The 16,497-nt window shown below is 41.6% G+C and overlaps 1 protein-coding gene across 1 annotated transcript in view; it reads right to left on the bottom strand.

Annotated features, from left to right (window-relative positions):
* Positions 1-259: 259 nt before the first annotated feature.
* LOC107302717 (cardiotrophin like cytokine factor 1) overlaps positions 260-16,497 on the bottom strand; it is a 49,217-nt gene continuing 32,979 nt past the window's right edge. The window contains 2 exon segments of the mRNA XM_015831861.2: positions 260-742; positions 6,124-6,315. Coding sequence (XP_015687347.2) covers positions 260-742; positions 6,124-6,315 — 675 coding nt within the window.

Genomic DNA, 16,497 nt, shown 5'->3' with positions numbered 1-16,497 from the left:
TATACAAAGTGGAGGAGGAAGAGATGCGAAGAAACAGGCTGTATAGATGTGTATCTGCTCACCCAGAGCACAACTTAGTAGCAGAGAGCAATGCAGCACCAAAAAAGCAAGGGAGGAAGAAGAGGAGGAGGGCAATTTTGAGGAGGGGCTGGGAGAAGGCAGTGGATTTGGAGTCTTTCAGAAGTGCTAGTCCTTGAGTGGCAGGTCTGAATGGTGTCAGTGAATGAGGTGAAGGCAGAGACAATGGTGACGGCAGGAATCAAAAGCCTCTGGTTTCCAGATGCAGCATAACAGCAGACGGAGGCACCCTTTTACGCAGTCGGTTGAAGTCTTTGGCTGAGCGCCACAGCCAGGTCTGTAGCTCTTTGAGCAGCCAGAAGTCATCCATCTTGCGCAGGAAGTGGCTGGGTGGGGTCAGCTCTAGAGGGGGCCCTGGAGTTGGAAGTGAATAACCCAGGGAAGCCATGATGCCTGCGATCGAGCCCAGCAGCCCTTGCAGGCTAGCCCTAAAGTGGGCTAGGCTGTGGCGCAGACTCGGCAAGGCAGTTGGAGCCGTGCCATCCATGGTCCTCAGGTAGCAGAGCAGGTGGCTGTAGGCCTGGTAATTAGCTGCTAGCCGGGCATTGTCATTCAAGCTGTGCCACTCCTGAATGTCTACGGTGGCACTTGGCACAGCTTCTACCCCAATTATCCGGGGAGGATCAAAGTCCGGCTCATTGAAAGGTGGCCCCAGGTAGTTGAGCTGAGGGGAAAAGACAAGAAAGTGTTAAAACTCACTTGAACAGGAATACCCACTTTCCCAGTTCTTTTCACCCACCACCTCTACAAATGCGTCCTCTCTCTCATACAAAGGACAGGCAAGACAAGGAGATGTAAGTCTATGGGATCACAGGATATGTGATCCACAAAACAATCTTTTTTTGTTGTTGTTGTGATCCCCCTGATGTTGCTTTCATGTGATCTCCCGTGCACTAGTGGAAAGGCTACCATTTTTTAAAGCTGTTCTTATGTTACAATACTCCTGCTTATTCCAACAGCCCTCAAGCTGTGCAAAAGCTGTCATGCCTTGTCACCCATGATCCTGGAAGGAAAACACATGACTGGTAGTGCCCAGGAATATAGATAAGAGAAATGGAATATAGATGCATGCAGTGGGAGAAACTGGTAGAGTTTCTGTTGATGGAAGGGTGGATAGCTTGGTTGTGGGAAAGATCATTTGCAGTACAGGTAGCCCTGATAACCATAATCGGGACCAGAATTTCTGTTGCTAAGCAAGGCAGGTGTTAAGTGAGTTATGCCCAATTTTATAATCTTTTTGCTACAGTTGTTAAGTGAATTGCTCTAGTTGTTAAGTGAATCATGCAGTCATTACGTGAATCTAGCTTTCCTATTGACTCTAGTTGTCAGAAGCTGGCTGGGAAGGTGGCAAACGGCAATCACCTAATTCTGGGATGCTGCAACCATTGTAAATACATATTGGTTGTCAAGTGCCCGAATTTGGATCACGTGACCGTGGGAATGCTGAGATGGTTGTAAGTGCGAGGCGGGAAGGGTCTTAAGTCTCTCTTTTTCAGTGCATTTGTAACTTTGAACAGTCACTCAACAAATGATTATAAGTCGAGGACTATCTGTACATAGTGCTACCTGCCAGAGGACGTATTTCTGTACGCTGCTGCCTACCTATGCCCACTGACCAATGCATCCCTGGGCACGGACAAAGTGTCCCTGAATCCACTGACTTGCAAAAACCTCACTGTTACCTGTTGCACTTCTTGCACTTCCATGCTGCTACTGCAGTTAGTCAGTTTCTATCATTGAAAGAGCCTAGCTTCCCGGCTGATCATTCTGTTACAAACACAGGCACATGCTGGCTTTATTCACACCTGCCTGCCTGCCCTGCTGGGCTGCGTTCCTGGGATTCCCCACCCCCTGCCAACAGTGGTGTCCCGCAGGCAGCAGGATTGCCCAGGCAGTGGGGTGGGTGAAGCACCAAGCGGAAGGGAGGTGTGTCAAACCCTGCGGGTGTGTGAAGAACCTGACAAGCTCAGGAGACAAATTAATTTCCTCTCTGTTGCCTGAGGGCAAGTAGAGGCTCCCCAAACAATTTTATAGCAGTAGCAGAGATCAGCTAACAGGCAGGCTGGGACGTGGCTATCACCATGAGACCAGCAGGAGAAAATGGGGAAAGGAGAAAGAGGAATTCTGTTATATTTAAGAATAGGGGCTTCATAGGGGAAAAGAATAAGGAAAGGAACATGGTGCACTTGGAAGGTTTTTGGAAGATACAATGTTTGTTTAAAATATGAAGTGATATGACCCTGCATCTGTCAAGGGCTTTCCTTTTCCTAATAATTTCAGCTTTCACACATGGACAATGAGCCAACTGTTATTAACCTCATTCACTGATCTCAACTGTTGTCTTATTCCCTACAAGACTGTGGGATCAGACAGAGGGAGAAAGGTGTGTTGCGAATACACAAATGCTCAGATTGAAAATGTGTGTGAATCTTAAAAATTAAAATTCTTCTTTACATTTCATCATTTATTTGGGATTTATTTAATGGGGAGGATCCAAAAGCTGTCTAGAACACTGAAGAAAACATCTGCGTATAGATGCAATTAGACCCAAGTTTGTGTAGAAGGGATCTAGATAGGTTTTGGAGGATCAGCCAATCGGAGGCCACTAGTTTTGATAGCTAATCAGGTAGTCCTCATTTAGTGTTTAGTGTTTGGAAGGATGTTGCAAAGAGCACTGGCTAGACAACAACTTTCTTCAGCATGTCTCAGAAAAAGGCAGGTAGCTTTTGACACTTAATGAAGTCCATACTTACCACAGACTTCATTCCCTGCACATCCCACAAGCCCAGAAGACCAAGGAAAGGCCACGGCAGAGATCTGATGCACTTAAACCACACTTTCACAGCCTCTAAAAGGCTTGTGTGGGTAAGACTGCTTGTGTTACCAGTCAACATCCTTTCATTTCTCCTGGCTGCCTGAGCAGCTTTCTCTATCCATACCTTCTATGGCAGTCTTTGGAAGTAGCGTTGCTTCTACAGAAATCACTTGGGAATAAGTTTGTAACATCCCTCCAAAAGCTGCCAGCAGGATGGCCTGCCTAATTGTTTTCCTTCCCCGACAGGTTGAGAGCAGAGCTCTTGTGACTATGGGGCACTTTGCCTAGGTCTATTTGTGTTGTTTTGCTTTTCCCCTTCTGCTTGGTTGCCAACCATTAAACATTGTGAATGCTACTTAAGATAGCTTGGGCAGTCCCCCCCCCCCCAAGGCATCAACACAGCTTCCTTGACCATCATCTCTTTGCTACTCTCCAAATTCCTCGTTTGTATTAATCTCCTGAATTTGCTCCCTCAGTTGATTTCTTTCTTCCATAATGAGAGGAATGGTAGTACTAGCACAAGTCAAGTTCAGGTCATTTCAGTAGACGGGAGGTAGGTGTTTGCTTGTGCTCCCATTTCCACAGGAAAGCTCAGGAAAAATAGTGTTAGATTTTTCTTGGCAAGGTAAGGCAATGAGCAATATAGCCTTTTTATAGGATCTGATTTCCCAGTTGCTGCACTTATTGGCCTCAGCAATCATATTGCTACAGTGCCTTTCATTGTATTCATTTGACTTATCCTTACATCTTCCATTTCTTTATTTTCAGGTTGGTTTCTTATTAAACATCCTTTCCCAACCTGATACCGTTGCCTCCAGATGGTTTGACTATAAGTCTCATTAGCCCCCAGCTGTGTTATGAGGGGATATTTATTATTATGTTTATATTGCCATCGATTCACTAAGAGTCTGATGCTTGGAGTCACCGTCCCAAAGGTTTGGAAACTACCAGGTTGCAGAAAGCAATTTTTGCTTTGCTTTACTAAAATCTTAATCTGTTTGGCCTAGGTTATTTCTAGAGGCCTGGATCATGCTCTCATTTTTTGACAATTAAGATGGACTGGAGATAGTCCATTATGGTGTTGACCTTTAAAATTCTAATGGCATGGGACTGGCTTATTTGAGGGAACACCTTTCTCCAATTTCATTTACCAGTCCCATCAGATCTCATAAAATAAGTATATTACAAGTTCTGATGTCTTGAGACCTACATTTGGCAGGGCCCAGATGGGGTGTGTGTCTTTTTTTTGCTGTAGAACCCATATTATGGATCTCATCACTTTTGAACTTCTGAAAGTCCCTCAAGACAAACCAATGAGGTGGCTCCCTTATTATTAACATTCCTCCATCTATTATTCTCTTTACCTGTTTTAGCTTTGCTTTTATAATTTTAAATTATTTTAATAATTATTATATACTTATTACTTATTTACAAATTTATACAGATTATTGTATGCTAGCCAGAGTCACTTTCCATGGGATGACCGGCCATATAAGTTTAGTTAATACTTTTCTTAAAAAAAATCTTTACAAATAGACAACAGTTTGAGAGTTTGAGAGACTAAGTTCAAAGTGAAGCTAAGTATGCATTGCAGGTGAGAACCAACTGTTATTGCCATCTCTTTATTTATATAGTTTCACTCACTGAAAATAAGGGTTAACTGAAACTTGGCTTTCTGTGAACAGGTTTCATACCTGTTTTCACATGAATTTGGAAAATTGTGTATGTCTGTCTGTATATAGAGCTATATATTTTGAAGACATTCAGATCTTTTGTGTTCCATGTGGACAACATGGGAATGCACCGTTTACTGGGATTGGCAAGGTAAATTCCCATATTGATCATCAATATGTATATAATATAGGATCAGTATACAGTTACTAATCCAGTATGGTATCTTTCTCCCTTCTAGTTGCTATAATGATAACTTTGATTAGTATTATAGCATCAATATTTAATTGAGGACAGTTTTATCAACAAATGGCACATATTCACCATCCCAGATTTTATCAGAATGTAGTTTTTCAATCCCTGCACTGACAGAGAAAGAGGAAAAGATCATGATCATCATTTTGATGTCAGTGAGTACAGTGGAGGCCCAGAGAGTTCGGTTTAGGCTAAATTTGCTTCTGTTGTTCAGCCTCTTCCAGCTTATTATTACCAAAATTTGTTCATTTCTGTGACATCAAGCAACTAGCTGCTGTATAATGGCACAATTCTTTAGTTTTCTAGACTGTGAAAATCTGACCTTCTTGATCCACCTCCTTAAAAAAATATTTCTGGAATGTTGATATACTAGAAAATATGGGTCCTGCATTTTCCGTGGTCCAAACCAATTAAATTCCTGATTTGATAGCATTTGATGCTCAGTGTCAGGGAAAGCTGCCAAGGGGTAGGGCCTGAAATGCCAGGTAGGCCAGAGAGCAGGGATGCCACGCAAACTGATGAGGGGCTACCCCCACTTTCTACACAGTTGGGCGTTTCCCTGGCAAGTTCTGACAGACGAGGCCTCACCTCACCCCAGCAGGAGATCCACAACAGATTGTAAACAGGGAGACTCCACTGGTGCCTGAAGGCAGGGAGGAGAAAAGATGTCAGATATTCTGCCAAGTGACAGCCATAGCTGTGAAGAGAGAACAGTATTTCAGCTATTCACCAGATAGGAGGAAATTTTAGGTGCTGGCACAAAGTGTTGCAGGCACAAAATTTCCATATCCCTAAATCCCTTTTCAAATAATATGAAGAATCAGTCTGTTGCCTTTTAATACCCTTCTCTTGCAATGGGCTTTCAGGATTCAATATCTGGTTGTATAATCTTTCTCTTCTTATTCATAATTTTATGAAGCTCCAAATGACACTGCTTTCTGTTTACAGCGTTCATATCTTTCCCCACCACTTCTTGCATCATTTTAAGTTCCAGAATGGAAAAAAAAAAAGAACAACTGCCTGAGTCCTATGGAAAGGTGACAATAGGAACCCTTCATGCAGAAGTGACCTGAGGTGTATTAAGCCCACATGACAGAATACAGAGAGAGAAGCACAGCCTGGCCTTCCTTTGCTGCAGAGATATCCAAATGGAGAGAAACAGGGAGGCAGAATTTTCCAAGGAGATCAGTTGGGCAGGAAAGAAAATGGAGACGGTTCAAGGAAAGGGGAAGGAAGCAAGAAAAGAATGTCTAGGCAGTTGCTCAGCTCAGCTGCTTCCATTCTCCCAAAGCATCTACACTCACATAAATGGCCGCAAGCGTGTGCAGCTGGTGTTCCAGATAGCGAGTAAGGTCGTACATCTGCTGGATGGACTGTCTGGTGGTCACTTGGTCCGTGCGGTTCAGTGCAGGCACCCCAGGCAGGTTCCAAAGCGTGGCACACAGGAAGGCAAGGATCCCCCACGAATCTCCTGCAGGGAGCACACTTGTAAGGAGCTGTGGGCAAAGGGAGCACTGTGACCGGGGGAGCAAAGCCGGCATTCCCCATTCCTCCTTCCTCCCCACCCCACCCGCTCCCTAGAGAAATCATAGGACAGTGATGGCGAACCTTTTAGAGACCGAGTGCCCAAACTGCAATCCAAAACCCATTTGTGCATCGTCGGGTGCCAGGTGGGTGTGGCCCATTGGCTGGGTGTGGCCAATTGAGTGGGTGTGGTCCATTGGGTGGGTGTGGCCCATTGGGTGGGCGTGGCTGCGGTGGTAACAGCAGACTAGGTGGGACTAAAAAGTTCAATCAATCAGTTCCAACTTTGCAAGATCTTTTTTTTCCCCGCGAGAAGTTGAAATTGACTGATTGATTGAACCTTTTTTTTTTGTACACTGCGGTGGAGGCCTAAAGCGAAAAGGTTTTATAAAACCCAGCTGAAGGCCTAGGACTGGGGCGACGGCGCACGTGCCCACAGAGAGGGCTCTGAGTGCCGCCTCTGGCACCCGTGCCATAGGTTCACCACCACTGTCATAGGAGAAAAGGACTTGTCTTGTTCACTCCTATTGAATATATTTTTCCCAAACCCATTACACAAATCAAACCTACATGCATGGCTCAGACCCTGGGAACAGATAGCTCTTTTAGCTTGGAGTAATCCAAGATATTCTGATGCTGTGGGGAAGAGTTCACCAGAAAAGCCTTTTGTCAAGCAATCCTTATTCCCCATCAACCCTATCGGTCCCATCCTTCTTTCATACAAGCAAAATGGCTGCATGTATTCTTGTACTTCTGACATGTCAGCAGAAATTTTTCTATTTTTTTTTCCCCACAGGAAGGGTTTCCCATGGCAACAGTTAAAAGCAATCAAAGCCAATTAAGACTTCCCCAGATGCAAATAGCAACTTTAGGGGATGTGTGCCTGCATGTGTAGGTTTCAGTAGGGCCAGGGCAGGGAGAAGAAAAATCCCTAGTACTGTTTGCCTGAAACCAAGGTTGCTATTTTCATTATAAAACATGTTACTTGGATTCACCTCAAGTCCAATCCAGTTTAGCCTAAAGGTTACCAAAATTGTTCTAGGATGAAAAGATTCTTACATAATGTCTTTTTCTCTCTCTCTCTCTCTCTCTCTCTTTTGGAAACTCCTATTCTTGTTTCCTGCCCATATAGTGCTGGCAGATTCTGGAGATTACCAGGTCTCTCTGGAAATATGTATGTCAATTGTGACTCCTGGCAATTGCTTGGACTAGTCCCTGCAGTTTTCTTGGCAACATATTTTGGAAATGGTTTGCCATGGCCTCCTTCCTAGGGTATACAGAGAGATACTGGCTTAAGATCACCTAGCTGATTTCATGCCTAAAGCAGAATTAGAACTCATGCTCTCCTGGTTTCTAGTCTGATGCCTTAGCCATTATATCAAACTGGCCCTCTTGTTGCTAAGGAGAACAGTGTCTCCTTAAGGATCCCATCCAAATTCCCAGTGAATGTTCAGAACTGAGGCAAAGGCTTATTTTCAGCAAGGCATAAATTTAAGCGATCTAATACTTGACAGAATATAACAGACTATTCAGAGATTCTGTGTTAGTGATTTGGGCTCATTAATGTACATTAAACATGTGTTTTATAGATAATGAACGAATTTTTTAAATACATTCAGCGTATACCTTAAACTACAGTTTTTCTATCAAACATTTAACTGTTTGGCTGAAATAATGCTCTTAGCCTAAAAGAGAAACTGTATTTCCTAAGTTTATTAGCACACCATAAATGATGTAATTCTAAAAAAACCCCAACAACTTAACATTTTGAGAGTGAAATTTTGGATGCTAATAGAAAAAATAAATACAGCCAAAAAGCTCTAAGTAACATGAAACATTACATGGAAGGCTAAGGCACATTCCTGCATTGTTAGGAATGCCACAAAAATCATTCATTTAGCTTGCTTGGTGTTTCCGTTTTCCTCTGTCGGAGACAGAAATATTTACAATATATCTTTATTCCCAGACCAAGGATAGGAATATGGTTATGCCTGTAAAGCTGCCATAAAAACCTAGTGCATTACTCACGCCAATGCCTCCCACTTGGGTGATTCACCTGCGAAGCACGCAGCCTGTCCCGGCCACTCGCGCTTCATTAAAGACTATCCCGTGGCATTTTTCAGGGTGTGCCACACCCAAGCCTAGCCCAGCCTCACTGATTCCATCTTACTTCAGTGCTTCCACTGTTCTTTCTGCCCACCAGGGTCAGCGCCCACCCATTCTCTCTCCCACCCAACCCAGAGATTTCCTTGCCTTTTATATACATTCTATAGGAATCTGTATCACTTTCCTTTTGCAAGTTTGAAGAAGGGCAGGGGTGGTGTCTTAACAAAAGTTTAAAGGATATTTTTTAGTCCCAAATGGATGTTAGGTATAGAGTAGCTCCGGCCTGATCTTGATCACTCTTTCTAAAGAGAATGAAGGAGGGAGGGTTTGGAAGGCCCTCGCTGTGGTATGAGAAATTCTGCTTCATCACCAATGACGTTTGCCATTTCTCGTAAGGAAATATTCAGTGTTCCACCCTTATCCTCATTCTGGGAAGTTCCACATAGCTACTTAGATACATTGTCAAAACAATTGTCCTCATCCTTGCAGCGATCGTCTTCATCACTACTGCCCAAGAAATGGCAGTGGCCAACAACCAGCATCCCCTCCAGCTAACCAGGAGAGGAATGGAAAAACCTAGCACCCCTCCACCCTTCTTAGTTTGCAATGCTTTTTTTTTTCTTTGTAATTAAGGGGGAAAATCTGTCGAATTGCTGGGAGACTGAGCTTTAAGGAGACCCGTGAAAGAACAGCAGAGTGCTACAGTGGCTTAGCCTCTATAAGGTAGGGGGAGAATAGCAACCAGCTGTTCCCAGATGGCCCACCCCCAAAGCTTATCCTTTCAATTGCTCAAATGCATTCATTGCTGTTCACTTTGTGCCACGATGGAACTGGAAGTTAATTGGATGCCTGAAAAAGGGAAGCAAACTTGTGTGGTCACAAAGGCTGAGAATGAGAACTATATAAGATTACACTAATCCTGCATGTGGAAATGTTCTCAATGTGCTGATAGCACCTGGACTTTGAACTGAATGTTGGTTTCACACTAGCAATGAGACATTGTCCTCCACTACATCTGAAACCAGCAGCTTATATTTAGTACATCAATATGCATCGCCTTCCTTCCATGAAGTACTTTTTCACTCTTCTCCTGCTGCCTGAGGCAACTGCTCCCCAGGCCCAATGGTAGGGCTCGTCCTGCATAATATGCAATCACATGATAATATTTTTATTTTTCAGATATAGTGTTAAATTGAAGGTAATTCTACATTTTCTCTGCTTGGGTTGTATCAGATGCAGATAACATGAAGGTACCTAATAACAGCTAAATCCAGAACCCAAATAAATAATCCAGCTCCATAAAAGATAAGGTGAAATTATCCCAATCCTCCCAGCATTTCTATATAATCAGAAAGATCCACCTTCTATTTAGACTATTGCAAATTAATTAGATGAAAAATACAGAATAAAGAACCTTGTTTAACTGATTCAACACAATCTACCAGAATCCATATGAGGACTTTGTATAGCCAATGTCCTCTTGGTTAATAATTTATACTTTCCTCATTAAGTGATGAATATATGAATTTTAACTCTTCGTTAATCTGATAAATGTTTATTGTCGGCTAGACTGTATAGCCATTAGACTTTTTCTTCAATTCAATAGACAAAAGTTTATACTTGTGGATGGAAAAAGAGTGGAATATGATGAAGAAAATGACAAGCCCCATCCTTTTGAAACAATTCCACTGAATAAGATGATGAAAATGCTTAGATGCTTAAAAGAAAATGCTAGACTTTCTGTTGTAGTGAACTGGGAAAACCAGCATTAATCCCTATACACTTTCACTGTTTGAAGGTGACTTTCAATGTTTTTTTGGAAAATGCTAGCCATGTAAAAGGAGAAATGTCAAAATCAATATTTAATATTTAAATGAATAAAGGAAAAAACACAATATTTATCCTATAAACTATGATGGACATGTCTCAAGTCTATATTTTTTCCCACAAAGCCAAATTTTAATTTTTTTTTATAATACTTGAATTTTGAAATATATTTGATTTGAAGTTGAATCTATCTATATCTCTTTTTTTTTTTAACAGAAACCAGACACCATACGATACAGCGGAGGTTCCTGGACTAGCTAGTAAATTCCCAAGGTGAGGGGATTTGTTCTTATACCCCTCAAGTTATTGAAATTATGATTTGACTTCTGAAAGGATTTTTTGTTAAATTAATTCTATCTAGTTTGTGTCTGCTTTGGCGAATCTATCTATATCTTACAACAGTGATTTCAATGTATTTCTGACAGCACACAGAGATTGTTAAACATTATAAAAAAATCTTCACAGTTACATTACTTTTTAATCTCCTGTTATATAAGCCAAACAGCTAAGAATGAAATCTCTCTCAAATTGAGTTTGACATACCTAGAGTGTTTTCTTGTAATACCGGTAGTACCGAAGCCTAGCCTTGCTTGTGGTCTCCCATCAAAATACTATCCAGAGCTTTCAATGTTGTTGTGTTTTTTAGATTAGTGAAGGTAAAGTAGGTGCTGTCACAAATAAATACAGCATTTTACATTCTACTGTGATCATTTTAAATCTCTCTAATTGTCCACTCTATTTGTCTTCCAAATTTTGTTTTTCTAAGATTCAAAAACGATCTTTACTAGCAGCAAAGAATAGTATTCCCTGCCAAATATCTTGGTTTGAATGTGACCACAAATCACATTAGCACTATGAGCCACAGCATCTTCCTGGAAGCTCACCATGAAATAAAGTTGTACCTGGTCTAGTTCTTCTCTTAGGTTTATTGCTTTTCAGCTTAAGTTTCCCCTGCATTTAAGAGATGGGTAAATAACCATTTCTATGTATGTCTTGTAAAATCGGCCTTGCTGAAGGTTGTCAGCACAGCTGCTCATCTCTTTGAGACTGGAAAGAATGCAGCATAACACGGAGTATAGGCTAAGGTAGGGGTAGGCAACCTTGGCTCTTTTATCACTCGTGAACTTCAACTCCCAGAAGTCCTGAGCCAGGAATTCTGGGAGTTGAAGTCCACGAGTCATAAAAGAGCCAAGGTTGACTACCCCTGGACTAAGGTAAGTTTAATACCATTTAAAAGAGTAGATCTCACAGCTCCAAAAAGGAAAAACTTTGCCTTGCCCATTTGTACATGATTCACTGCTTTCCGCCTCTTGCTTGATCATATGGTCTTGCAAAGTATTCAACCTGGATACCAGCCACCAGAAGCTTCCTCAACCCTATTCTAAAGGCAGTTTCAACTGTAGGCGCCATCCATTCTGAATCAGAACACTTAGTACCTGCAAACTAAATTAGGACTATCCTAATCACCATGCTGATTACCAGTGGTCTACAACAAACCAGAAACTGGCGGACACTGTATGGATGATTCATCCGCTTTATTCATATATAGCTTTTCTGGCAGCTTTTGACTTGAGTGTAGTTATTCAGCCTCAGATTGTCTCCTGCTTTTCTTTTTTAGACAAATGGAGTCTTTTTCAAAATGACCCTATGACATCAACTGATTTCTACCATTACCTATACATAAGACTGGCCTTACTATTAATCATTATTCTTTCTTCTTCACTCCTTACATTTCCCAGAATACACATTTAGTGGAAGGCAATTTCGATGTTCCAGACTTAGAACAGAGTTTTCTCCCTTCTTCTGACACAACTTTGGTCATGGACACAGTCTAGAACAGGAGTGTCAAACTGCTGGCCCATGGGCCGGATGCATCACGCCAAAAACGCACCCACCCCATTGCTGGCAATGGGAAAAAGTCGCGATACGTCATGACACGTCATGTGACGTCGCGAGTTTGACACCCATGGTCTAGAACATTTCATCAGTGATGTGGTTGACACTGCCTTGCTCAGATCTGCCCAGCTCCAATTGAGGCTTCGGTTTCTGCAGCCAGGTCCCTCCCCTCTGCTCAGTGGTCTCTGTCCACCAGACCATTTTGGCCTGGGCTACAAGAGAAGCTGGTCATAGAGTCCTCTGCCCACATAGGGCTGACTAGCATCTGTCAATGTGTTTGCTGGGTCTTAATGTCAAGGTGCTTTTTACAAAGAACACTAGACTTGTTTTTTTCTTCCTAAAAAAATAACTTCACTGCTCTTTTGAAAGTATGATAGTCCTGTGCTATGCAGGAAATCAATTTAAACCAGGAAAGAGAGCCTGGTTTTGCCAGAGGTATGCTCCTGATTCTGACATCAATGAGTGCATTAGAGATTTTTTGTTTGTTTTTATGTATTTATTAGATTGTTATCCTGCCCTTATTATTTTTATAAATAATTTAAGCTGGCAAACATACATAATGCTCCTTCCTCTTCCTATCTTCCATACAACAACCCTGTGAGGTGAGTTGGGTTGAGAGAGACTGACTGGTCCAAGATCACTGAGCTGGCTTTCATGCTTAAGATAAGACTGCAACTCACCGTGTTCTGGTTTCCAGGCCAGCATGTTAACCGCCACACCAAACTGTCTCTCAATGCCTCTATAGTTTCGCATGACTATACTTTTTTCCTTTACTGTTTCTATTATTTGGGAAGGGAGTGCAGTCCCATTTTACCTATTCCCATCACCTTTTGCCTATCCACAGGTGGTTATTGTGGTGCTTCTGGCAATGACCACTAAATGCCAGCATTGCTTTCCTTAATTTGTCCATTCTAAAACAATTAGAACAGTGCTACTTGCAACCACTGAAGAATGGAGGCATGCACTTCATGAACGCGAGGAAGAGCTTTTAAAATAATAAGGGAACCAAATACAGCCTTATGAGTTTCCCATGGCATAGCTCAAGATTATTGGTTTAATTGCTAATGTCCGTAGGAAGCTGCAGTGAACACGTGATACTCGGGCTGACCTAATAAGCCAATTGAATGAAGAACATTGTGAAATGGTATTTCTGCAGTGCAATGTCACATAGAGAAACATTTCATATACACCATCAGATGCCGTCTCCAAATTCGTAACGTAATGGAGAAACTATTTTTCCAAACAGAATGCATTAGCAAGCTGACACTGTCTCTTATTGTTTAAATAAAGATTATACTAGCTTTTACGCAATAACATGTAACTGCACAACAATTTGCTATTGCAACAATAATCTCTTATAGGAAGACCACCAGTTCAAAACCAGTACCTTAAGTACTATGTGAGCTTTAATCAACACAAACACATACACACTCAATTATCAACAAGACAGCATGTGAGAAATTGGAAACAAAACTCCATTCTCTCTCAAAATTCACTAGCAAGTTGTACAACATTTCAGGTTCATTTTCTAGAATAAGGTTAGAGATCTGGGGCCTTCCAGATGTTTTGAATATAATTCCCACAGTCCATTGATACTGATTGTGTTGACTAGGCCTGATTAAGTTCAAAACATCTGGATGATACCATTTTGTCTATGCCTAGGTGAACTAATAGCCTCTTTCAATATAAAAATGCCTCTTTTGTTCACAATAAAGCTACGCTCAAAGTTTTTAAAACTAAGGTTCCATGAAAATTTGGAAGGTTTTGTTCACTTGAAGTAAAAGTAAAAAAAAAGTTCACTTGAATGCAGCCAATTTTCTGTCATTAGAGTCTTTGCCTCTTAATGAAAGATTCTGGGTTTTAAAAATAATAATTAACAGGTTCCAAGGCCAGAAAAAAAATGAAAAATCCTGCCTTTCATTTAGGTGATATGTTTCTTCTTATTTCACATCCTACCAATATTGTTTTTGTATTTCTCCTACTTTGGGTCGTGGCATCTTTTTAAACCCTGCAGTTAACTGGATTCACATTATCAGATTTGAGCATTTGTTGAAAAATATGGTAAGAATTTACCAAAATCAATAGTTAACACATACACACACACACAAACATCAAATGAACTGCATGTATTTTTCACACCTCCAGTTCAGGAAGAACTTGATCACTATTTTATTTAGTTTATATCTGTTCTGACAGAAAGCACAAGTCCATTTTTTTTCTTATAAAATTAGTCTCTGAAAATTGACTGTGAACTAGATAGGACTTGATTTCTTTGGGAAACTATATGGAATTTCTTTAAAGGAAATAGATACATGTTTGTGTCTCTCTGTGTGTACATGCACACTTATGTCTAGTAAAAAAGCAGATTCAAGGTTTTACAGCGAACAGCCACGAAGAAGAAAAACAGCTTGTGAAAAACAAGAGGTTGTTTCTCCAGACATTCACTATCAAAATTAGCCTTAAGCAGACAAACTTATTGGCACATCGCAATGCTGTGAAAAATGCCCTCATGGATTTTCAGTCCAAATATTCCTTTTCTGTTGAAGGATAACTTTGGGTGGGGAGGAAAGGGGGTGAATCCGAAACTAGTGCCTGATGTTGATTTGCTGCCACTGATGAGTCACCAGAAAACTCCTTCCTCTTGATGCCGGGAACATTTTTGCAGCGTTAAAAAAAACAAAAAAACTTTGCTTTCTAAAAAGATGGTGATGTTCAATGCAAGACGATTCAGCAATAGGAGAAGGAAACAAATGAACAATAATAGTGGCCTTGGGTGTAATTCCAAAAGATCTGGAGCACCATCAGCATTGACAAAATCAACATCAGTTAGTTGCAAAAGACAGCTTTACTTGGAGCAGCTTATATCCTGCAACAATACCTTTAATATTGTTAAACAACCCCATCTGCCTAACCTAAGTACCTGGGACGGACTCAATAAATGGATAAAAATGCCAAATTTAGTCTAAATGTCTGACTGACTGTGTGGCTAACAATACTACTATATTATCATCCTGAGATGAAATATTATTAAACTTCTGCCTACCCTGGGTCCTTGGGAAGGATTCAACAGGTGGACAAAAATGCCTAATCCAGTCTAAACATCTGGGTGATTGCGTGACCAACCAGAATAATAATAATTGAGGAAGCAGCCACCTGAATCATACGAGGTGGAGCAACAATGATATTTCAAACACTATTTGATTTACAAGCATGTATGAGCTCTTCCTTCTGGCCACCCACATTAAAGGGCTTTCCTCCAGGCCTGGGAGTGTCAGAAAAAGATGATGGTTGGCATGCAGTGCACGGCCCTTATTACTTAGCCCTGTTCTGCTTTGGTAACCAAGCCAGGGAGGGGTGCTGTTTTAGAGATTAATGCAGGACAAGCAAGGAAAGTAGCTGATGGATTTCCCCGGCTTTCTCCTTCCACCAAAGATCAATCCTAATCCAAAGGGAAAAACCATCACCAATCTCCTTAACATAGGATGGGGATGGGGCGGAGGAGGAGGAAATGAGAACCTGTTTTGGGCCACCCTCCCCCCTCCCCCCAATTGCATTGTTAAAGTGATTTCCACCTACCCTCCAGTTGACAGAAAAGTCTGAGAACTGGAATAAGATAAGATAACCTTTATTGTCATTTTTATACTGTGGGCATAATGGCACACATCAAAAATGAAATTTAGTTGTCCGCTCTCAAAGTGAAACATATACATGACACACACCTAAACATACTATGAACAACATATGTATAGACCCACATCCCTACATATACGTAGCAAATAAATATTAAATATTGTCCATCTTGAATATATAACGGAAGGAGGAAGCTTGAGAGTTTGCAAGGTTAATGCTGTATGGAATGAAACTCTGGCTGAATCTGGATGTTCTCCTTCGGATACCACGAAGCCCCCTCCTCCCAGAAGGTAACAAGGAAAACAGGTCGTGAAGAGGATGTGTAGTGTCCCAGATAATCTTATGGACCCTGCTCAAGCAGCGCTTCTGTGCTATGTCCTGGATGGGAGGGAGGGAACTGCCAATGATCTTTTCGGCCATTCTCACCACTCTCTGCACCACCTTCCTGTCTGAAGCAGTGATGCCTCCAAACCAGACCGTGATGCTGTATGACAGGATGCTCTCGATTGTCCCCCTGTAGAAAGTGGTCAGGACAGGGGAAGGAAGATGTGCTTTTCTCATGCGGCGCAGAAAATGCAGGCGCTGCTGTGCCCACTTCACCAGTTTCACACTGTTGAGTGACCAAGTCAGCCTACTCGTTAGCTGCACACCCAGGAATGGGCAAGTTCTCTAGTCCTGAGGTAGAAATACAACGA

The sequence above is a fragment of the Protobothrops mucrosquamatus genome, unplaced genomic scaffold (genome assembly GCF_001527695.2).
Source record: "Protobothrops mucrosquamatus isolate PMUCROS unplaced genomic scaffold, P.Mucros_1.0 scaffold_282, whole genome shotgun sequence".
NCBI lineage: Eukaryota > Metazoa > Chordata > Lepidosauria > Squamata > Viperidae > Protobothrops > Protobothrops mucrosquamatus.
This window is presented reverse-complemented; position numbering and strand designations above follow the sequence as displayed.